This window comes from Bombina bombina, chromosome 6 (assembly GCF_027579735.1).
Source record: "Bombina bombina isolate aBomBom1 chromosome 6, aBomBom1.pri, whole genome shotgun sequence".
Taxonomy (NCBI): domain Eukaryota; kingdom Metazoa; phylum Chordata; class Amphibia; order Anura; family Bombinatoridae; genus Bombina; species Bombina bombina.
In genome coordinates, this window is record NC_069504.1 from 688,789,258 (window position 1) to 688,813,507 (window position 24,250).

General features: G+C 39.4%; 1 protein-coding gene and 1 long non-coding RNA gene across 2 annotated transcripts in view; one reads left to right on the plus strand and one right to left on the minus strand.

The window, feature by feature from the left end:
* The window catches only part of ADD2 (adducin 2), a 146,006-nt gene that overhangs the window by 72,667 nt on the left and 49,089 nt on the right, over positions 1-24,250 (plus strand). The window contains exons 10-13 of the mRNA XM_053717770.1: positions 4,133-4,381; positions 5,696-5,815; positions 19,052-19,141; positions 23,822-23,984. Of these exons, the coding sequence (XP_053573745.1) occupies positions 4,133-4,381; positions 5,696-5,815; positions 19,052-19,141; positions 23,822-23,984 (622 nt within the window). The remainder of the gene's footprint in view (positions 1-4,132; positions 4,382-5,695; positions 5,816-19,051; positions 19,142-23,821; positions 23,985-24,250) is intronic.
* LOC128663443 (uncharacterized) overlaps positions 5,536-24,250 on the minus strand; it is a 50,477-nt gene continuing 31,762 nt past the window's right edge. Inside the window, exon 2 of the long non-coding RNA XR_008402868.1 lies at positions 5,536-5,797. This is a non-coding gene — a long non-coding RNA (uncharacterized LOC128663443). The remainder of the gene's footprint in view (positions 5,798-24,250) is intronic.

Sequence of the window (24,250 nt, forward strand, 5' to 3'; positions counted from 1 at the left end):
ATTATCCTGAAAAGGGCATTTGGATGGGCATTGCCCTTAAAAGGGCATTTAGCTCTATTGCAGCCCAAAGCCCTAACCTAAAAAAAACCCCCACCAATACACCCTTAAAAAATCCTAACACTAACCCCCGAAGATTCATTTACCGGGAGAAGTCTTCATCCAAGCGTCAAGATGTCCTCAACGAAGCCGACAGAATTGGTGCTCCAGAACGGTAGAAGTGGTCCTCCAGACGGGCAGAAGTCTTCATCCAGACGGCATCTTCTATCTTCATCCATCCAGCGCGGAGTGGCTCCATCTTCAAGACATCCGGCGTGGAGCGGCTCCATCTTCAAGACATCCGGTGCGGAGCATCCTCTTCCAACGACGTCTTCTTGATTAATGAAGGTACCTTTAAATTACATCATCCAAGATGGCGTCCCTTAAATTCCGATTGGCTGATAGAATTCTATCAGCAAATCGGAATTAAGGTTGAAAAAAATCCTATTGGCTGATGCAATCAGCCAATAGGATTGAACTTCAATCCTATTGGCTGATTGGATCAGCCAATAGGATTGAACTGGCATTCTATTGGCTGATTGGAACAGTCAATAGGATGCAAGCTCAATCCTATTGACTGATTGGATCAGCCAATAGGATTTTTTCAACCTTAATTCTGATTGGCTGATAGAATTCTATCAGCCAATCGGAATTCAAGGGACGCCATCTTGGATGACGTCATTTGAAGGAACCTTCATTCGTCGTTAGCCATCGAAAGAAGAGGATGCTCCACGCTGTATGTCTTGAAGATGGAGCCGCTCCGTGTCAGAAGGATGAAGATAGAAGATGCCGTCTGGATGAAGACATCTGCCCGTCTGGAGGACCACTTCTACCAGCTTCGTAGAGGACGCCTTCTTCGGAATCAATATCTCTTTAAGTGACGTCATCCAAGATGGCGTCCATTAGATTCCGATTGGCTGATAGAATTCTATCAGCCAATCGGAATTATGGTAGAAAAAATGCTATTGGCTGATGCAATCAGCCAATAGGATTGAACTTCAATAATATTGGCTGATCCAATCAGCCAATAGGATTGAGCTCGCATTCTATTGGCTGATTGGAACAGCCAATAGAATGCGAGCTCAATCCTATTGGCTGATTGCATCAGCCAATAGGATTATTTCTACCTTAATTCCGATTGGCTGATAGAATTCTATCAGCCAATCGGAATCTAAGGGACGCCATAATGGATGACGTCACTTAAAGACATATTCATTCAGAAGAAGACGCCGATTGAAGAGGATGCTCCGCGCCGGATGTCTTGAAGATGGAGCCGCTCTGCGTCGGAAGGATGAAGATAGAAGATGCCGTCTGGATGAAGACTTCTGCCCACCTTGAGGACCACTTCTGCCCATCTGGAGGACCACTTCTGCCGGCTTCGTTGAGGACATATTGCCGCTTGGATGACGACTTCTCCCGGTAAGTGAGTCTTCGGGGGTTAGTGTTAGGATTTTTTAAGAGTGTTTTGGGTGGGTTTATTTTTTAGGTTAGGGCTTTGGGCTGCAATAGAGCTAAATGCCCTTTTAAGGGCAATGCATATCCAAATGCCCTTTTCATGGCAATGGGGAGCTTAGTTTTTTTTAGTTAGGCTTTTATTTGGGGGGTTGGTTGTGTGGGTGGTGGGTTTTACTGTTGGGGGGTTGTTTGTATTTTTTGTTACAGGTAAAAGAGCTGATTTCTTTGGGGCAATGCCCCGCAAAAGGCCCTTTTAAGGGCTATTGGTAGTTTAGTTTAGGCTAGGGTTTATTTTTATTTTTATAGTGCTATTAGATTAGCTGTAATTAGTTTAAAGATTTTGTAACTTGTTTTTTATTTTCTGTAATTTAGTGGGGATTTTTTTGGGTAATTTAGCTAATTTTATTTAATTTATTTAATTTTATTTAATGTAGGGAATTTATTTAATTGTAGTGTAGTGTTAGGTGTTATTGTAACTTAGGTTAGGTTTTATTTTACAGGTAAATTTGTATTTATTTTAGCTATGTAGTTATTAAATAGTTAATAACTATTTAGTAAGTATTCTACCTAGTTAAAATAAATACAAACTTGCCTGTGAAATAAAAATAAACCCTAAGCTAGCTACAATGTAACTATTAGTTATATTGTAGCTAGCTTAGGGTTTATTTTATAGGTAAGTATTTAGTTTTAAATAGGAATTATTTAGTTAATGATAGGAATTTTTATTTAGATTTATTTAAATTATATTTAAAGTTAGGGGGTGTTAGGGTTAGGGTTAGACTTAGATTTAGGGGTTAATAAATATAATATAGTGGCGGCAACATTGGGGGCGGCAGATTAGGGGTTAATAAATGTAGTTATGTGGCGGCGATGTTAGGGGCGGCAGATTCTGGGTTTATTATATTTAAATAGTGTTTGCGATGCGGGATTACGGCGGTTTAGGGGTTAATATGTTTATTATACTGTCAACGACGTTGGGGCGGCAGATTAGGGGTTAATCAGTATAATGTCGGTGTCAGCGATGTCGGGGGGCGGCAGATTAGGGGTTAATCAGTATAATGTAGGTGGCGGCGATGTACGGAGCGGCAGATTAAGGGTTAATCAGTATAATGTAGGTGTCGGCGATGTCGGGGGCAGCAGATTAGGGGTTAATAAGCGTAAGATTAGGGGTGTTTAGACTTGGGCTTCATGTTAGGGTGTTAGGTGTAAACATAAAATGTGTTTCCCCATAGGAATCAATGGGGCTGCGTTACGGAGTTTTACGCTGCTTTTTTGCAGGTGTAAGACTTTTTCTCAGTTGGCTCTCCCCATCTATGTCTATGGGGAATCGTGCACGAGCACGTATAACCAGCTCACCGCTTACTTAAGCAGCGCTGGTATTGGAGTGCAGTGTGGAGCGCAATTTTGCTCTACGCTCACTTCTTGCCTGTTAGCGCCGGGTTGATAAAAACCCCTAATACCAGCGCTGCAGGAAAGTGAGCGGTGAGAATAAACTGCAAGTTAACAACGCACACCTGTTAACGCACAACTCGTAATCTAGGCGTAAGATTCTAATATGTTTAAAAGCATAACATATGTTGTATGCCATTAAGCCTTTGAGTGCTAAGCACTTTCCCACCTGGGTGCTAAGCTGTTTAAATTTTTTTTTTTTAGTTCCCCAAGACTTACACTGCTGGAAAGGTTAGGCGATTACCTTTCCGATGGTGGGTCTTGGGGCTCTATAGCTGCTTAGATGCCTAAGATACAGTCTTCTAAGCAGCATGCCCCTTTTTCCTATACTTAACATTGTTATTTTTAAATAAAGTTGCGCGGTGACGTCATTACGTCTTTTCATGTGAAGTCACTGCGCATAATGTGAAGGTAGTAGGGGTAGGAGCGGGTGGGAGCCCCCAGATCTCCCTCAAGGTGGGAGAGTGCTAGCGACGGCTCTGAGCCGTCATTACCACCTGAGTGGAAAACTCTGCGACGGCTCAGAGCCGTCGTTAGCACTGAAAGGGTTAAAGGTGCAGTAAACTCATTTTTTTTTCTTTCATGATTCAGATAGAGCATGCCATTTTAAGCAACTTTCTAATTTACTCCTTTTATACATTTTTCTTAATTGTCTTGATATCATTGCTTAAAAAGCAGGAATGTAAAGCTGAGGAGTCCGCCCATTTTAAGTTTAGCACCCTGGATAGTGCTTGCTTTTTGGTAACTACATTCATTCAGCCAACCAGTGAACCAAAAATGGTCTGGCTCCTATGATTTAGATTCCTGCTTTTTAAATAAATATAGCAAGAGAACGAAGAAAATTCGATAATAGGAGTAAATTAGAAAGTTGCTCAAAATTGCATGCTCTATCTGAATCATTAAAGAAAAAATTTGGATTTAGTATCCCTTTAAGCAAAGAAATACACAATGATAACATTCCATACACGTTACTCATAAAAGGCATGGTTAGCCATTTGTGTTTTTTAATCAACTGAATCTATTGTGGGGAAACTTCAAAGTCTACAGAATATTTTGATTGTATCCTTCTTGCAAATGTGACGTTAGAACCCTGTATACAATAACCCATTTAATTTTAATGCAATAGCCAAAGTTCGTGATTTGGGGTTTTTATGGGGAAATCAGTTTAAATAAATTGTAACTTAAATTTCAGGGCTATCGCACTGGTTACACTTACCGGCACCCGTTTGTCCAGGAAAAGACAAGACACAAGAGTGATGTGGAGATACCAGCCACTGTAACCTCATTTATTTTTGAAGAAGAAGGAATTCCTGTCTCCACCCTACGACAGCATGCTCAGAAGCAGCAAAAGGAGAAGACTCGCTGGCTTAATACTCCCAACACCTACATGAGGGTGAATGTTGCAGAAGAGAATGTGGGAAGTCCCAGAAGCAAAACCACGGTAGGAGGAAAGTCTGAAGTCTACTTATGGCACAAATTGTCATATATGATAATAATATAATTCTCTTTTTGTGCTAAATTTCTGAGCAATGTTATGTGTTGTGCTCGATCGCAACACATAACTCACCAATGTACTATCCATTAAAAATATAGGGCATGCTAAAAAAAAAATGTCAGCCGTGCTAATATTCTATGGTATAAATTTCTTTACCAATTCACCAGATTGTGTGCTATTCTTTGCACAGTGTTGCAATATGTCTAGAGCACCCTGCGCTATCAATATTGCCCCACTTATAATATCAGGCCTATGTTTGGTCCACAGTGCTGATATACATTTTGTGTGAGAGGGAGAGCTTATGATGAGGAAAGAAATACAGTCTTGGCAGGCATTTTATGAGTTACAAAGGACAAAATGCAGGTTGTGGACATAGCAAACTAGACCTCCTGTCTTACAGCAAAAGACATGGGGAAACCATGAGAAATCTGTGAAGACTTTGTTTCCCATGACTGGGTAGGAGGGGGATATAGGGTCAGAGGCATAACTAGAAACCACAGGGCCCAGGTGCAAGAATCTAAGAAGCCCCCCCCCCCCCCCCCCAAAAAAAAAGTGAATTTTATACATATCTTTTTTTTCTTTCTTTTTTTAACATTTAACACAGAAACAAAATGTGAATCAGATTAGATGTCTGCAAAAGGAGGTACCCTGTGCCCACAGTCTGTGAGATGGTCTGACCCCCTATTACTGTATATAGTGACAGTTTAACCCACCAGTACTGTATATAGTGAGTTAGTGACACAGTCTGTAATATGCCGGTGATATGGCTGGCCTGACCCTACCCATCCCAGTACTTTATAAAGTGACCACAGTAGTCTGTGACATGGTCCAGCCCCCCGTACTGTATATAGTGGTACGGTACTGAATAGTGACACTGTTTACCCCCCCATGCTGTATTAACAAGGTCTGTAATTTGCTGGTTCAACAAACATACACACACACACATACATGCATAAATACACAAACAGTCACATACATACACACATAAACACCAATGGGTAAAACAGAAACACTAACCCATGTAGTCAGAGACAGAGACACTAGTGAAACATAACGTCACACTCACATGATATCAGTGCAGGCAGTGGCAGGTCAACATCTTTTATTGAAATTTTTTTTATTTATTTTTTAAGCTGGGCCCCCACCCTTGGGGGCCCAGTCGCAGCTGCGTACTCTGCACCCCCTGTAGTTCCGTCCCTGTATAGGGTAACATAATGCTGTTATGTTTCAAGCACACTGTGACTGGATGTCTTTCTGCAGTGGCTGAAAGCAGATGAAGTGGTGAAGTCTACTAGTGGAATGCCCATTCGTATTGAGAACCCCAACCAGTTTGTGCCTCTCTTCACAGACCCTCGGGAAGTCCTAGAGACAAGAAACAAAGTAGGTTAAGCCTCATCTTATTTTTCATGTGATGATAATTTACTAATCCTCTGTTTATTTTATTCTGTTGTGCACACATAGTGATCTACATGAATAAAAGAATTCACATTTGCCTCCTTGAGTGGAACCTTTCAAAGGAAGCAATTTGTAATCTAAAGACAGACAAGACAGAGGCAGGAAGTGGGCCACTGAGGTCACAGCAGTCAGTCAGAAATAGGTGGCAAGAATAACAATCTGACACCAGTTGGCATATTTTGTCTTCAGGGTTACAGGCAAACAGTCAAAAATGAACATGCGATAAACCACTTTACAGAGGTTAAATAGGATATTATCAGCATTTAAAGGCAGTTTATATTATAAAGAGGGTAAGGGGGGTAGTTATCAAGCAGTCAACCTCAAATACGCTGGAATTCCGCAGCGTATTTGTGGCGAGGCTGATTCGCCTTGGTTATCAAGCCCTAGATACCGGCAAAAGTAGAATTTTGTGACGTAAACTTCGATCCGCCGGACTCAGTCCGACACAGATCGATTCTTACGTCACTCCAGATGTTCCGCACACAAGTGCGGCACAATCTGACTACTTTTGCTAGTTATCAAAAAACTAGCAGGTACGCTCGGCACTGTTACGGCCCAGCGTACCTGGTTTTCAATCCGCCGCCCTGGAGGCGGCGGATCCCATAGGAATCAATGGGAGTCTGACCATAGCGAAAGTTCATGTTGGCTGCTGCCAGACATCCCATTGATTCCTATGGGAGCTGTCTGCACCTAACACCCTAACATGTACCCCGAGTCTAAACACCCCTAATCTGTCCCCCCTACACCGCCGCAACTAAATAAAGTAATTACCCCCTAAATCGCCGCTCCCGGAGCCCACCGCAAGCTATAATAAACATGTTAACCCCTAAACCGCCGCTCCCTGACCCCGCCGCAACTATAATATATGTATTAACCCCTAAACCGCTGCTCCCGGACCCCGCCGCAACCTATATTAAATTTATTAACCCCTATCCTGCCCCCCCTACACCGTCGCCACCTATAATACATTTATTAACCCCTATCCTGCCCCCCACTACACCGCCGCCACTGTAATAAAATTATTAACCCCTAAACCTAAGTCTAACACTAACCCTAACAACCCCTAACTTAAATATTAATTAAATAAATCTAAATAATATTTCTATTATGAACTAAATTAATCCTATTTAAAACTAAATACTTACCTTTAAAATAAACCCTAATATAGCTACAATATAAATAATAATTATATTGTAGCTATCTTAGGATTTATTTTTATTTTACAGGCAAATTTCAATTTATTTTAACTAGGTACAATAGCTATTAAATAGTTATTAACTATTTAATAGCTTACCTAGCTAAAATAAAGAGAAATTTACCTGTAAAATAAAAACTAACCTAAGTTACAATTACACCTAACATTACACTATACTTTAATAAATTATTCCTATTTAAAACTAAATACTTACCTGTAAAATAAACCCTAAGATAGCTATAATGTAATTAATAATTACATTGTAGCTATCTTAGGATTTATATTTATTTTACAGGTAACTTTGTATTTATTTTAGCTAGTTAGAATAGTTATTCAATAGTTATTAACTATTTAATAACTACCTAGCTAAAAGAAATACAAAATTACCTGTAAAATAAAATCCTAACCTAAGTTACAATTAAACTTAACACTACACTATCATTAAATTAATTAAATAAATTAACTACAAATAACTACAATTAAATACAATTACATAAACCAACTAAAGTACAAAAATAAAAAAAGCTAAGTTACAAAAAATAAAAAAAATAAGTTACAAACATTTAAAAAATATTACAACAATTTTAAGCTACTTACACCTAATCTAAGCCCCCTAATAAAATAACAAAGCCCCCCAAAATAAAAAAAATGCCCTACCCTATTCTAAATTAAAAAAGTTCAAAGCTCTTTTACCTTACCAGCCCTTAAAAGGGCCTTTTGCGGGGCATGCCCCAAAGAAAACTGCTCTTTTGCCTGTAAAAGAAAAATACAACCCCCCCAACAATAAAACCCACCACCCACATACCCCTAATCTAACCCAAACCCCCCTTAAAAAAAACTAACACTACCCCCCTGAAGATCATCCTACCTTGAGTCGTCTTCACTCAGCCGAGCAGCGATGGAACCGAAGAGGAGATCCGGAGCGGCAGAAGTGATCCTCCAAGGGGCGCTGAAGAAGTCTTCCATCCGATGAAGTGATCCTCCAAGCGGCGCTGAAGAAGTCTTCCATCCGATGAAGTGATCCTCCAAGCGGCGCTGAAGAAGTCTTCGATCCGGGCGATGTCATCTTCCAAGCGGGGTCTTCAATCTTCTTCTTCAGGATCCATCTTCATTCCGCCGACGCGGAACATACTTCTTTCCCGACGGACTACCGACGAATGAAGGCTCCTTTAAGGGACGTCATCCAATATGGCGTCCCTTCAATTCCGATTGGCTGATAGGATTCTATCAGCCAATCGGAATTAAGGTAGGAAAAATCTGATTGGCTGATTGAATCAGCCAATCAGATTGAGCTCGCATTCTATTGGCTGATCGGAACAGCCAATAGAATGCAAGCTCAATCTGATTGGCTGATTGGATCAGCCAATCGGATTGAACTTCAATCTGATTGGCTGATTCAATCAGCCAATCAGATTTTTCCTACCTTAATTCCGATTGGCTGATAGAATCCTATCAGCCAATCGGAATTGAAGGGACGCCATCTTGGATGACGTCCCTTAAAGGAGCCTTCATTCGTCGGTAGTCCGTCGGGAAAGAAGGATGTTCCGCGTCGGCGGAATGAAGATGGATCCTGAAGAAGAAGATTGAAGACCCCGCTTGGAAGATGACTTCGCCCGGATCAAAGACTTCTTCAGCGCCGCTTGGAGGATCACTTCATCGGATGGAAGACTTCTTCAGCGCCGCTTGGAGGATCACTTCATCGGATGGAAGACTTCTTCAGCGCCCCTTGGAGGATCACTTCTGCCTCTCCGGATCTCCTCTTCAGTTCCATCGCTGCTCGGCTGAGTGAAGACGACTCAAGGTAGGATGATCTTCAGGGGGGTAGTGTTAGGTTTTTTTAAGGGGGGTTTGGGTTAGATTAAAGGTATGTGGGTGGTGGGTTTTAATGTTGGGGGGGTTGTATTTTTCTTTTACAGGCAAAAGAGCAGTTTTCTTTGGGGCATGCCCTGCAAAAGGCCCTTTTAAGGGCTGGTAAGGTAAAAGAGCTTTGAACTTTTTTAATTTAGAATAGGGTAGGGCATTTTTTTATTTTGGGGGGCTTTGTTATTTTATTAGGGGGCTTAGATTAGGTGTAAGTACCTTAAAATTGTTGTAATATTTTTTAAATGTTTGTAACTTATTTTTTTTATTTTTTGTAACTTAGCTTTTTTATTTTTTGTACTTTAGTTAGTTTATGTAATTGTATTTAATTGTAGTTATTTGTAGTTAATTTATTTAATTAATTTTATGATAGTGTAGTGTTAGGTTTAATTGTAACTTAGGTTAGGATTTATCTTACAGGTAATTTTGTATTTCTTTTAGCTAGGTAGTTATTAAATAGTTCATAACTATTTAATAACTATTCTAACTAGCTAAAATAAATACAAAGTTACCTGTAAAATAAATATAAATCCTAAGATAGCTACAATGTAATTATTAATTACATTATAGCTATCTTAGGGTTTATTTTACAGGTAAGTATTTAGTTTTAAACAGGAATAATTTATTAAAGTATAGTGTAGTGTTAGGTGTAATTGTAACTTAGGTTAGTTTTTATTTTACAGGTAAATTTCTCTTTATTTTAGCTAGGTAAGCTATTAAATAGTTAATAACTATTTAATAGCTATTGTACCTAGTTAAAATAAATTGACATTTGCCTGTAAAATAAAAATAAATCCTAACATAGCTACAATATAATTATTATTTATATTGTAGCTATATTAGGGTTTATTTTAAAGGTAAGTATTTAGTTTTAAATAGGATTAATTTAGTTCATAATAGAAATATTATTTAGATTTATTTAATTAATATTTAAGTTAGGGGGGTGTTAGGGTTAGTGTTAGACTTAGGTTTAGGGGTTAATCATTTTATTACAGTGGCGGCGGTGTAGTGGGGGGCAGGATAGGGGTTAATAAATGTATTATAGGTGGCGACGGTGTAGGGGGGCAGATTAGGGGTTAATAAGTTTAATATAGGTTGCGGCGAGGTCCTGGAGCGGCGGTTTAAGGGTTAAACTATTTATTTAGTTGCGGCGAGGTGCGGGATCAGCAGCATAGGGGTTAATAACTTTATTATAGAGGGCAACGGTATAGGGGGGGCAGGATAGGGGTTACTAGGTATAATGTAGGTTGCGGCGGTGTCCGGGAGCGGCGGTTTAGGGGTTAATACATTTATAAGAGTTGCGGCGGGGTCTAGGAGCGGCGGTTTAGGGGTTACTAACTTTATTTAGTTGCGGGGAGCTCCGGGGGCACCGGTATAGGTGGTAGAACAGTGTTGTTTAGTGTGGGTGCTTAGTGACAGGCTAGCAAGAAAGCTGTAAAAAAGCCGAAGAGCAGCGAGATCGGATGAGTGATAACTCTCACAATCCGCTGCTCATCGCCCCGTACTTGGTGCGCGGCTTTTTGACAGCTTTTTTTATAACTTAGGCGAATTTTTGCAGGTCCGCGACGACGATGTGAGGCGAGCTTAGGCGGGCGTTTTGGGCCGGCGAAGGCAGGAAAAGTAGACACGTTGATAACTACCCCCCTAAGGCTCTGCTTAAATGACATCTTATCTAAGAATTAGTCAGTCAGTGACAAGGCAAAAGACTTTCTGCTTTTCAGCCAAGTTTGAAGCCACATTTGCTATTCTACCTCAAAAAAGAACCAAATAAATAAAAGCACATTAAGGGCTAGGTCTGAGGCACAGCAATATTAAATATCCTGCAGATGAGTCTCATAGAACCTGAGGTTTCTTCACCTAGTAGTAACCAAGCCTAGATAGGAATTGTTCAAGTTTGCTGTCATTTAAATAGACTGTCTTAATAGTTTTCACTGGAGATTTGTTGCTTAAATGATAAGGACACAATAGGTAAAGACCCAATAACAGATCATTTGTTGCATAACTCAAGAATTTTTGTTCTGTTAAATATTTGTTATTTTAACAAATTAGGTATTATCTTATCACTGAGCTTCTATTGAACCTGTAGCATCTAACTATAAGTGATAAAAGAAGTAATTACATTGGATTATCGTCAATTGGATGCTCTCTAGTTAGCAAGCACCATATTTCCATTTGTGGGGGAATTTTGTGCCTAACTTAAAAAAACAAACACCTTATTAAACAATCAAAGCTTCAAGATACATGAAAATAAAATAGAACCCGTTCACTGCTTACACTAAAGCATAGTAATGCATATAGTTTCATGTGGCGTGACATATTAAAATAATATATATATGGGGTGGAGCCAACTACCACAGAAGCAGGACGCACATCTTAAGAGCTCCTAATATCTACCACGATCTTACTAAGTTTTATTATTGATAACACCCTCCCGTGTCTTTATATTGGAGATTTATATTGAAGACTACCTTCCGGATACAGTTAGAGGAATCCTACAGCGTTATACATCTAAACTTTTTCAACCCTAGCTCTATACCTTCTGGGGAAAAGCCGAGTATATGAAAGCATGGCCGCATTCTTTCTTTCTCAGCTACAGGAGTTATTGGCTCAGCATAATGACTCTCTTTTGGAAGCAGTGGCTGAGGCTTTTAGACCTTCCGTTACCTATACTACTGTTCCGGATGTTTTAACTGTCTGCGAGGAGAAGTACGCAGCAGGTCTGATTGCCATGCAGCAGCCGCCATCTTTGCTGCTTACACAGGGATCTCCCTCATTACCCTACACTAAAAATGAGCTTGAAAGGCGAGAAGCTGATGGAGGGCTGAACTCTATCTCAGTACTACAAGACCCGCTGCTGGATGCGCTTTGCAGTGGTTTAGAGAGGACACAGACAACAGAAGATCATCTCCGCATGACTACAAGATTAACCCAGCATGAGGCGGTGAGCTCTCTCCTTGCGACAAGCGCAAATGGAACTACAGAGAGGGCCTATAAGGATCCTACAGCGAGCCAGGCACCTAACAATCTGAGTTACCCCCAGCTAAAGTCAACGTTGTCTTCAATTGAAGAGAGGATGGTGAGGCCACTCACAAAAACAAGCCAGGCGCACAGATCTCCCAGCCTTACAACTGGGCTAAATATCACTACAGACTTACTCACAGCCCGCTTCCCACCGCGCCTCTCCGGGAGTTGTGGAGATGTATGCAATAACCCCGGTACTTCTCCCATACCTCTCCCAGCATCAAATCAGTGTAGAGAAGACCGGGCTGATCCCCTGCTGCAATGTGCAACCGGAGTGGGATAGACATTTATGAGACCCATGGGTGACAAAACGCTTCTGCCTATTTGTTTTGAGCTTGTGCTTGGCTTCCATTTAACTCTCTATCCTTGACTCCTTTTTTTTTTTTTTTTTTTAGTTTGTCCTATAGAGTAAATATAAGTTTATTATTATTTCTTGTTTGGGGCTCTACTATTACAATTTGTATGCATCAGGGTGTGGCATGTACTAGATTAGCTGATGTATGAGCAATGCAGCATATGTTGCAGCATATTATTTTTACCGGGCACAGGGGTTTTCCCCCCAGTAAAACCTAAAGTTCTTCTATTTCTAGGTACAAGCTATATTAATATGTTTAATCATATATAGTTATATAGCTCCAGATATATATATAATAGCTGTCTATATGATGATAGAGCAAGGACAGACTCACATTGCATACACTGAGGATGTTATTACATTAGTTGGTTGTACCCTTAAAGGCTATAGGCTTATTTGGCTGAGTTCTATGTACCTCTACGATTTTTGTGATTTTATACACATACTGCTTTACATGTGATATATAGATCATAATAGTTTACATATGAAGTATAAGTACTATGTTGCTTGCAATTAGATTCTATCATATTGGGGTGCTATATTGATAATCTGACTCCTATACCATACACAAACCTCTGCTTCTCCATGTTTATTACACTGCATGTTTATGCCCCTTATTGTTTACTTGCACCTTCCATGTTATAAGTATATTTTAAACATCTCATCACATAATAACCCTATGTCTGCATTCTATGCTTGTGACGTTCCGTGCCTGCGGCCGGGGTGACGGGACGCCTATATTTTATAAATATATAGATCTAAAGCATAATTCTAGACATAGTTTTCCGCCAGAATGCAAATTACTGTACTTGAGTAATGTTTATATTGCCCTTTATGGTAGAACTCTAGCCATGTTTACAATATTCCATTTATATCTGCCATATAACCACGACAGACATATGTGATCTCAGTATTATTAATATTAAATTGATTTTCTTTGCCTATATATACAGGAGTGCTAGAATCATAATAGTAAGTGAGCACTCTGGTTTACTCAGATGAAACATGTGGCACCTACTTAGCAGGCTAGTCCTATCTGTTGGAGTGGAGTTGCCCTCAGATCCACCTTAATTATTATATAGTGACTACCATATATTGTCAAATTAATATCCCACCTAGTTGGAGCTTAGCTGATCTGGAAAGAGATTAGAAGTTACAAATAACTTGTCCTTAGGCTTGGCAGCTTAGCTCACAAGTACCCTACTAGATGCTCCTCCGGTTTAACTTAAGATTTAGTGTGTAAACCCATAACTTGCTGGGGGGAACATAGCTATACTGCGATGCACAATTATAGCCGGAAGCTTATCACTCTGTCTTGGGTGTAGGCAGGTCCTGCACTATTATTAGCATCTACGCCCTTATTATATACAGCATCTTGATTAAGCTCCATAAACTAAGTTAGCCCTTTGAATATAATACTTGAGGCCCTCCAGACCAGGCATACCCTTAGCCCAATATTTATTTAGAATATAAGGCGTTTACCACACTTCAAATAACCACCTCCCCCCCCCCCTCTATCTTATAATGTACCTCCTAGGTAAGGAGGCCTATCTATGCGGTCTTTCTAACCAGTACCGCAACCTACCCCATCTATTTTCTATGTTTCTATGTGCAGCTTTTCACTCTACCATAAAATTGACTCTATTTCTCCTACTTAGTCAAGCGAAACTGTTAAGCTTCACTTACAAATTGAGTTACAAGTTTTAAGTTTAGTATTTTCAATTTCATCACACTACTTATATATTACAAAAACTTGTTTTGCTGTGTTATAAAAAAAAATAAAAAAAAAATAAGGAAGACACATGAAGACCATTCACTACTTACACATTGTGCAATATATGCCATAACTATTGTTTATATTTGACTTACTTTGAGAATTTTGAATACATTTCATTGGCAAGTTTGTGTATTATAAACATTCCTACAGATCTAGCTTATGTATAATTTTACATTCCTGTATATTCTCATGTTTATATGGCTTCGTGATAATATGCATGTAACCTTATTGCTTTTTCTTTGTCTTCAATAAAAAGAATATTAAAAAAAAAAAAAAAAAAAAAAAAAAATAATATATATATAATATAATAAATATTAAAGGGACACTGAACCCAAATTTTTTCTTTTGTGATTCAGATAGAGCATGAAATTGTAAGCAACTTTCTAATTTACTCCTATTATCAATTTTTCTTCATTCTCTTTGAATCTTTATTTGAAATGCAAGAATGTAAGTCCCATTTTTGGTGAACAACCTAGGTTGTCCTTGCTGATTGGTGGATACATTCATCCACCAATCAAAAACTGCTGTCCAGAGTTCTGAACCAAGAAAAACGCTTAGATGCCTTCTTTTTTATATAAAGATAGCAAGAGAACGAAAAAACATTGATAATAGGAGTAAATTAGAAATTTGCTTAAAATTGCATGCTCTATCTGAATCACAAAAGAAAATTTTTGGGTTCAGTGTCCCTTTAAGTGCTATTTAATTTGCAGCACTTGCAGGTTACCAACTTTGCATTTTTGACCTCACTAGGGAGCCTAGGAGAAGCACAATTTTCCACACAAAAAAAGAGTTGATTAGCATGAGTTGAAAAAGTGCATATTGTATGGTTGCTTTTTTCATCTCTCTCTCCTTAAAGTGACACCAAACTTAAAAAAATATTAACAATCGGCTAGATTACGAGTTCTGCGTTAGCCTTAAAAAGCAGCGTTAAGGTGTCCTAACGCTGCTTTTTATCTAACGCTGGTATTACGAGTCTGACAGGTAGAGGCTCACCGCTCACTTTCTTTCCGCGACTCGAGGCTAGCGCAGATCCCCTTACGTCAATTGCGTATCCTATGTTTTCAATGGGATTTGCCTAACGCTGGTATTACGAGTCTTGGAAGAAGTGAGCGGTAGAGCCTCTACTGACAAGACTCCAACCGCAAAAAAAGTCAGTAGCTAAGAGTTTTATGGGCTAACGCCGAAACATAAAGCTCTTAACTACTGTGCTATAAAGTACACTAACACCCATAAACTACCTATGAACCCCTAAACCGAGGACCCCCACATCGCAAACACTATAATACATTTTTTTAACACATAATCTCCCGCTCCGGACACCGCCGCAACCTACATTATACCTATGAACCCCTAATCTGCTGCCCCTAACATCGTCGACACCTATATTATATTTATTACCCCCTAATCTGCCCCCCCAACGTCGCCGCCACCTACCTACACTTATTAACCCCTAATCTGCCGACCGGACCTCGCTGCCACTATAATAAATGTATTAACCCCTAAACCGCCACACTCCCGCCTCGCAAACACTATAATAAATTTTATTAACCCCTAATCTGCCCTCCCTAACATCGCCGCCACCTACCTACAATTATTAACCCCTAATCTCCCGCCCCCAACGTCGCAGCTATTATAATAAAGTTATTAACCCCTAAACCTAAGTCTAACCCTAACACCCCCCTAACTTAAATATAATTTAAATTAAACGAAATAAATTTACTATCATTAAATAAATTAATTCTATTTAAAACTAAATTCTTACCTATAAAATAAACCTTAATATAGCTACAATATAACTAATAGTCACATTGTAGCTATTTTAGGATTTATATTTATTTTACAGGCAACTTTGTATTTATTTTAACTAGGTACAATAGCTATTAAATAGTTAATAACTAGTTAATAACAACCTAGTTAAAAAAAATTACAAATTTACCTGTAAAATAAACATTAACCTAAGTTACAAATACACCTAACACTACACTATCAATAAATTAATTAAATAAATTAACTACAATTATCTAAACTAAAATACAATTAAATAAACTAAACTATAGTACAAAAAAAACCAAAAACACTAAATTACAAAAAATAAAAAAGAATTACAAGAAGTTTAAACTATTTACACCTAATCTAAGCCCCCTAATAAAATAAAAAAGCCCCCCAAAATAATAAAATGCCCTACCCTATCCTAAATTAAAAAGTAATCAGCTCTTTTACCAGCCCTTAAAAGGGCTTTTTGCGGGGCATTGCCCCAAAGTAATCAGCTCTTTTACCTGTAAATAAAAATACAATCCCCCCCCCAACATTACAACCCACCACCCACACACCCCTACTCTAAAACCCACCAATCCTCCCTTAAAAAATCCTAACACTACCCCCCCGAAGATCACCCTACCTGGAGCCGTGTTCACCCAGCCGGGCACCGATGGGCCAGAAGTGGACATCTGGAGCGGCAGAAATCTTCATCCGATCAGGGCAGAAGAGGTCCTTCAAGCAGCAGATGTCTTCATCCAAGCAGCATCTTCAATCTTCAATCAACCGGAGCGGAGCCATCTTGAATCCATCCGACGTGGACCATCCTCTTCGTACGATGTCCTAAGTCCGAATGAAGGTTCCTTTAAATGACGTCATCCAAGATGGCGTCCCTCGAATTCCGATTGGCTGATAGGATTCTATCAGCCAATCGGAATTAAGGTAGGAAAAATTGAACTTCAATCCGATTGGCTGATTGGATGAGCCAATAGAATGCGAGGTCAATTCTATTGGCTCATCCAATCAGCCAATCGTACGAAGAGGATGGCTCCGCGTCGGATGGATTCAAGACTGCTCCGCTCTGGTTGATTGAAGATTGAAGATGCCGCTTGGATGAAGACATCTGCTGCTTGGAGGACCTCTTATGCCCCGATCGGATGAAGACTTCTGCCGCTCTGGATGTCCACTTCTGGGCCATTGGTGCCCGGCTGGGTGAACACGGCTCCAGGTAGGGTTATCTTCAGGGGGGTAGTGTTAGGTTTTTTTAAGGGGGGATCGGGTGGGTTTTAGAGTAGGGGTATGTGGGTGGTGGGTTGTAATGTTGGGGGGGGGTTGTATTTTTATTTACAGGTAAAAGAGCTGATTACTTTGGGGCAATGCCCCGCAAAAAGCCCTTTTAAGGGCTGGTGAAAGAGCTGATTACTTAATTTAGTATAGGGTAGGGCATTTTATTATTTTGGGGGCTTTTTTATTTTATTAGGGGGCTTAGATTAGGTGTAATTAGTTTAAACTTCTTGTAATTCTTTTTTATTTTTTGTAATTTAGTGGGGGGGGTTTTGTACTATAGTTTAGTTTATTTAATTGTATTTTAGTTTAGATAATTGTAGCTAATTTATTTGATTAATTTATTGATAGTGTAGTGTTAGGTGTATTTGTATCTTAGGTTAGGATTTATTTTACAGGTAATTTTGTAATTATTTTAACTAGGTAGCTATTAACTAGTTATTAACTATTTAATAGCTATTGTACCTAGTTAAAATAAATACAAAGTTGCCTGTAAAATAAATATAAATCCTAAAATAGCTACAATGTAACTATTAATTATATTGTAGCTATATTATGGTTTATTTTATAGGTAAGTATTTAATGATAGTAAATTTATTTAGTTTAATTTAAATTATTTTTAAGTTAGGGGGTGTTAGGGTTAGACTTAGGTTTAGGGGTTAATAACTTTTTTATAGTAGCGGCGATGTTGGGGGCGGGAGATTAGGGGTTAATAATTGTAGGTAGGTGGCGGTGATTTTAGGGAGGGCAGATTAGGGGTTAATAAAATTTATTATAGTGTTTGCGACGCGAGAGTGCGGCGGTTTAGGGGTTAATACATTTATTATAGTGGCGGCGAGGTCCGGTCGGCAGATTAGGGGTTAATAAGTGTAGGTAGGTGGCGGCGACGTTGGGGGGGGCAGATTAGGGGTTAATAAATGTAGGTAGGTGGCGCAAGGTTTGGGGGGCAGATTAGGGGGTAATAAATATAATATAGGTGTCGGCGATGTTAGGGGCAGCAGATTAGGGGTTCATAGGGATAATGTAGGTTGCAGCGGTGTCCGGAGCGGCAAATTAGGGGTTAATAATAAAATGCAGGTGTCAGCGATAGCGGGGGAGGCAGATGTGTAAGGTTAGGGGTGTTTAGACTCGGGGTTCATGTTAGGGTGTTAGTTGTAGACTTAGAAAGTGTTTCCCCATAGGAAACAATAGGGCTGCGTTAGAAGCTGGATGCTGCTTTTTTGCAGGTGTTAGGTTTTTTTTCAGCCAGCTCAGCCCCATTGTTTCCTATGGGGATATCGTGCACGAGCACGTTTTTCCAGCTTACTGCTACCGTAGGCAACGCTGGTATTGAGAGTTGAAGGGAAGCTAAATTATGCTCAACGCTCCCTTTTCTGAGGCTAACGCAGCCATTCAGACAACTCGTAATACCAGCGTTGGCTTAAGGGTGCGCTGGAAAAAAAAGCCTTGTTAGCACCGCGGGTCTTTACCGACAAAACTCGTAATCTAGGCGAATGTATTGCATTGCAGAAACCCTGCTTACCTTTAGTGTTGTGAAATCTGCAGCCAAGTCTCCATTTAACCCTTATTCTAGTGCTTCTATGCTGGGCCTATTCACAGCCCTCTTGTCAAACCTGATAGGGCAGATAGTACAGCCAATCAAAAGCCATACCACATGCTCCATAGAGTTAAGAAAATATGTGCTCACGCTGCTCTGTTTTTGAGGCTTTGGATCCTGCACTATTGCCTAAAATACAGAGCAGAGTGAGTGGGCTCTTACTAAATTACATGCATTGGTAATAACTAAAGTTTAGTGTCCCTTCAATCTCATCTTATTTGGGCCAGACATCATTCCATTACAAACTTAAAAAAAACCTGTTAGCTAGCAGGCCACTTAGTGTCACTACTTTTGATAACTTATGACTCTTTCCTCAGATCCGAGAACAAAATCGTCAAGATGTGAAATCTGCAGGCCCTCAGTCTCAGCTATTGGCCAACGTGATTACAGATAAAAGCAGAAGTCCCGTAAGAATTTAGAATGTGTCATGGATTGGTTTAATTTTTCTTTGCATGAATTAAATGTGTGTGAACACAAGATCTGATATTAGAACTGAAAGAATAGACTGGTAGTTGTTTAGGTTTAAAGAAACTAACGGCGAGATTACGAGTTTGGCGTTAACAGGGGTGCGGGGCTAACAAGGCTTTTTTTTCTAACGCTACCTTAAGCCAACACTGGTATTAAAGGTTTTTTTAAACCTGGCGTTAGCCGCAAAAAGGTGATTGTAGAGCAGAATTTAGCTCCACATCTCACCTCAATACCAGCATTGCTTATGGTAGCGGTAAGCTGGCTAAACGTGCTCGTGCACGATTTCCCCATAGGAAACAATGGGGCTGAGCTGGCTGGAAAAAAACCTAACAGCTGCAAAAAAGCAGCGTCCAGCTTCTAACGCAGCCCTATTGTTTCCTATGGGAAAATAAAAAATATGTCTGCACCTAACACCCTAACATGAACCCCGAGTCTAAATACCCCTAATCTTACACTTATTAACCCCTAATCTGCCGCCCCCGCTATCACTGACACCTACATTATATTATTAACCCCTAATCTGCCACTCCGGACACCGCCGCCACCTACATTATCCCTATGAACCCCTAATCTACTGCCCCCAACATCACCCACACCTATATTATAGTTATAAACACATAATCTGCCGTCCCCAATGTCGCCGCCACCTGCCTACAATTATTAACCCCTAATCTGCCGACCGGACATCGCCGCCACTTTAATAAATGTATTAACCCCTAAACCGCCGCACTCCCGCCTTGCAAACACTAGTTAAATTTTATTAACCCTTAATCTGCTGTCCCTAACATCGCCGACACCTACTTACATTTATTAACCCCTAATCTGCAACCCCCAACGTCGCCGCTACTATAATAAATTTATTAACCCCTAAACCTAAGTCTAACCCTAAGTCTACCCCCCCTAACTTAAATATAATTTAACTAAACGAAATTAATTTAACATAATTAAATAAATTATTCCTATTTAAAACTAAATACTTACCTATACAATAAACCATAAAATAGCTACAATATAACTAATAGTTACATTGTAGCTAGCTTAGGATTTATTTTTATTTTACAGGCAACTTTGTATTTATTTTAACTAGGTACAATAGTTATTAAATAGTTATTAACTATTTAATAACTACCTAGCTAAAATAAGTACAAAATTATCTGTAAAATAAATCCTAACCTAAGTTACAATTACACTTAACACTACACTATCATTAAATAAATTACCTAAACTACCTACAATTAATTACAATTAAATTCAATAAACTAAAGTACAAAAAAACCCACTAAATTACACAAAATAAAAAAGAATTACAATTATTTTAAACTAATTACACCTAATCTAATCCCCCTAATAAAATAAAAAAGCCCCCCAAAATAATAAAATTTCCCTACCCTATAATAAATTACAAATAGCCCTTAAAAGGGCCTTTTGCGGGGCATTGCCCCAAAGTAATCAGCTCTTTTACCTGAAAAAGAAAAATACAATACCCCCCAACATTAAAACCCACCACCCACACATCCCTACTCTAAAATCCACCCAATCTCCCCTTAAAAAAACCTAACTCTAACCCCCTGAAGATCTCCCTACCTTGAGCCGTCTTCACCCAGCCCGGCACAAGTGGTCCTCCATACTGCAGAAGTCTTCATCTGATCGGGGCAGAAGAGGTCCTCCAGATGGTAGAAGGCTTCATCCAGGCAGCATCTTCTATGTTCATCCTTCCGGAGCGGAGCGGAGCCATCTTCTATCCAGCCGACGCAGAGCCATCCTCTTCAAACAACGTCCTAACGAAGAATGAAGGTTCCTTTAAGGGACATCATCCAAGATGGCGTCCCTTGAATTCTGATTGGCTGATAGGATTCTATCAGCCAATCAGAATTAAGGTAGGAAAAATCCTATTGGCTGATTGGATCAGCCAATAGGATTGAGCTCGCATTCTATTGGCTGTTCCAATCAGCCAATAGAATGCGACCTCAATCCTTTTGGCTGATTGAATCAGCCAATAGGATTTTTCCTACCTTAATTCCGATTGGCTGATAGAATCCTATCAGCCAATCGGAATTCAAGGGACGCCATCTTGGATTATGTCATTTAAAGGAACCTTCATTCTTCATTATGACGTCGATTGAAGAGGATGGCTCCGCGTCGGCTGGATAGAAGATGGTTCTGCTTCGCTCCGGAAGGATGAAGATAGAAGATGCAGCCTGGATGAAGCTTTCTACCATTTGGAGGACCTCTTCTGCCCCAATCGGATGAAGACTTCTGCCATTTGGAGGACCACTTGTGCCCGGCTGGGTGAAGACGGCTCAAGGTAGGGAGATCTTCAGGGGGTTAGAGTTAGGTTTTTTTAAGGGGGGATTGGATAGGTTTTAGAGTAGGGGTGTGTGGGTGGTGGGTTTTAATGTTGGGGGGGTATTGTATTTTTCTTTTTCAGGTAAAAGAGCTGATTACTTTGGGGCAATGCCCCGCAAAAGGCCCTTTTAAGGGCTATTTGTAATTTAGTATAGGGTAGGAAAATTTTAATATTTTGGGGGGCTTTTTTATTTTATTAGGGGGATTAGATTAGGTGTAATTAGTTTAAAATTATTGTATTTCTTTTTTTTATTTTCTGTAATTTAGTGGGTTGTTTTTTTTGTAGTTTAGTTTATTGAATTTAATTGTAATTAATTGTAGGTAGTTTAGGTAATTTATTTAATGATAGTGTAGTGTTAAGTGTAATTGTAACTTAGGTTAGGATTTATTTTACAGATAATTTTGTACTTATTTTAGCTAGGTAGTTATTAAATAGTTAATAACTATTTAATAACTATTGCACCTAGTTAAAATAAATACAAAGTTGCCTGTAAAATAAATATAAATCCTAAAATAGCTACAATGTAACTATTAGTTATATTGTAGCTATCTTATTATTTATTTTATAGGTAAGTATTTAGTTTTAAATAGGAATAATTTATTTAATTATGTTAAATTAATTTCGTTTAATTTAAATTATATTTAAGTTAGGGGGGGGGTTAGGGTTAGGTTTAGACTTAGGTTTAGGGGTTAATAAATTTAATATAGTAGCGGCGACGTTGGGGTGGCAGATTAGGGGTTAATAAATGTAAGTAGGTGTCGGCGATGTTAGGGGCTGCAGATTAGGGGTTAATAAAATTTAACTAGTGTTTGCGAGGTGGGAGTGCGGCGGTTTAGGGGTTCATACATTTATTAAAGTGGCGGCGATGTCCGGTCGGCCGATTAGGGGTTAATAATTGTAGGTAGGTGGCGGCGACGTTGGGGGCGGCAGATTAGGGGTTAATAAATATAATGTAGGTGGCGGCGATGTTAGGGGCAGCAGATTAGGGGTTCATAAATATAATGTAGGTGGCGGCGATGTCCGGTCGGCAGATTAGGGGTTACAATTTTTTATTATAGTGTTTGTGATGTGGGGGGGCCTCGGTTTAGGGGTTAATAGGTAGTTTATGGGTGTTAGTGTACTTTTTAGCACTTTAGTTGAGTTTTATGTTCTGGCGTTAGCCCATAAAACTCTTAACTACTGACTTTTAAATGCGGTAGAAGTCTTGACAGGGGAGGGTCTACCGCTCACTTCTTCCAAGACTTGTAATACCAGCGTTAGGCAAATCCCATTAAAAAGATAGGATACGCAATTGACGTAAGGGGATTTGTGGTAGCCTCGAGTCGCGGAAGAAAAGTGAGCGGTGAGCCTCTACCTGTCAGACTCGTAATACCAGCGTTAGATAAAAAGCAGCGTTGGGACCTCTCAACGCTGCTTTTTAAGGCTAACGCAAAGCTCGTAATCTCAGTGTAAGTATCTTCTATAGCTTGCCAGACTGACAGGAACCTAAAGCACAGGAGAAAGTGACAAGTAGTTTTCTAATGAAGACAAGAATCTGCTAAATTCAGGTGCATGTTTTGTTCTTTTGGTCAAGGTAATGCAGCTGATCGTCTTAGTTGTAGTTCTTCTGCACATTGTAGCCTTTTAAGATAGTTGCTCACTTGAGATGTCCCGCCCACAAGTCATTGCGCTCTATGACATCTGATTGGCCTATGCTTCTGTAGCCTATTTTTGATATAAAAAAGAAAGAGCTTTGTACAGTCTAGAGGCGGCAAGTACAGGGTAAGTTTCATTTAATATACGGATGAACAAAACATGCATATTTTAAATGCTTGCTTGAACTGTAGTCCCCCTATGGACATTAAAGTGATGTGTTAATATGTTAAAGGGACAGTGGAGTCAAATTTAAACTTTCATGATTCAGATAGAGCATGCAATTTTTGAACAACTTCCCAATTTACTTCTGTTATAAAATTGGCTTTGTTCTCTTGGTATCTTTTTACTTTATGGCAGCAGTGCTTTGCAACATTGTACAATGCTACAAATAATGTTGCAAAACACTGCTGCCATAGAGTACTAAAGACACGTGCACACTCCTGAGCTCTTTAATAAGATATACCAAGAGAACAAAACTAATTTCATAACAGATGTAAAATGGAAAGTTGTTTAAAATTGCATGTTCTGTCCAAATCATAAAAGTTTAATTTTGACTTTACTGTCCCTTTAATTCTGTTGATGTTATAGCATTACATGAGAGTGTAAAGTGCAGTGTTCATATAAGTTCTGTTTCCAGTCTGCAGACAGTCATCTGGCTACACAAGCAGAGACTGAGACCAAACAGCCACCCCAGGAGGAGATTCCAGCTGAACCAGAACCACCAAACCCTTTCAGCCAGCTGACCGACCAAGAACTGGAGGAGTATAAGAAAGAGGTGGAAAGAAAACATGTACTTGATGGTGTGTAAGAGAATCAGTTAGAGTCAAGATTGTTTGTGTGGATACAGATGGTAACTCTTGTGGAACGTCTTTGAGAGTCAGAACATTTAACTGGAAATAGGAGTATAAACCATGACTGCTAAATATTGTTTTAAAAGGATGATAATAATGCAAACCCTGCATATGAAAGAAAATGTTATAAAATGTTTTTAGCAAGAGAATTTCTAGGATCAGTTCTCTGTCTTTTAAAAACAACTCCTACAGCTCTGTTGGTTTGTAGGGAAACT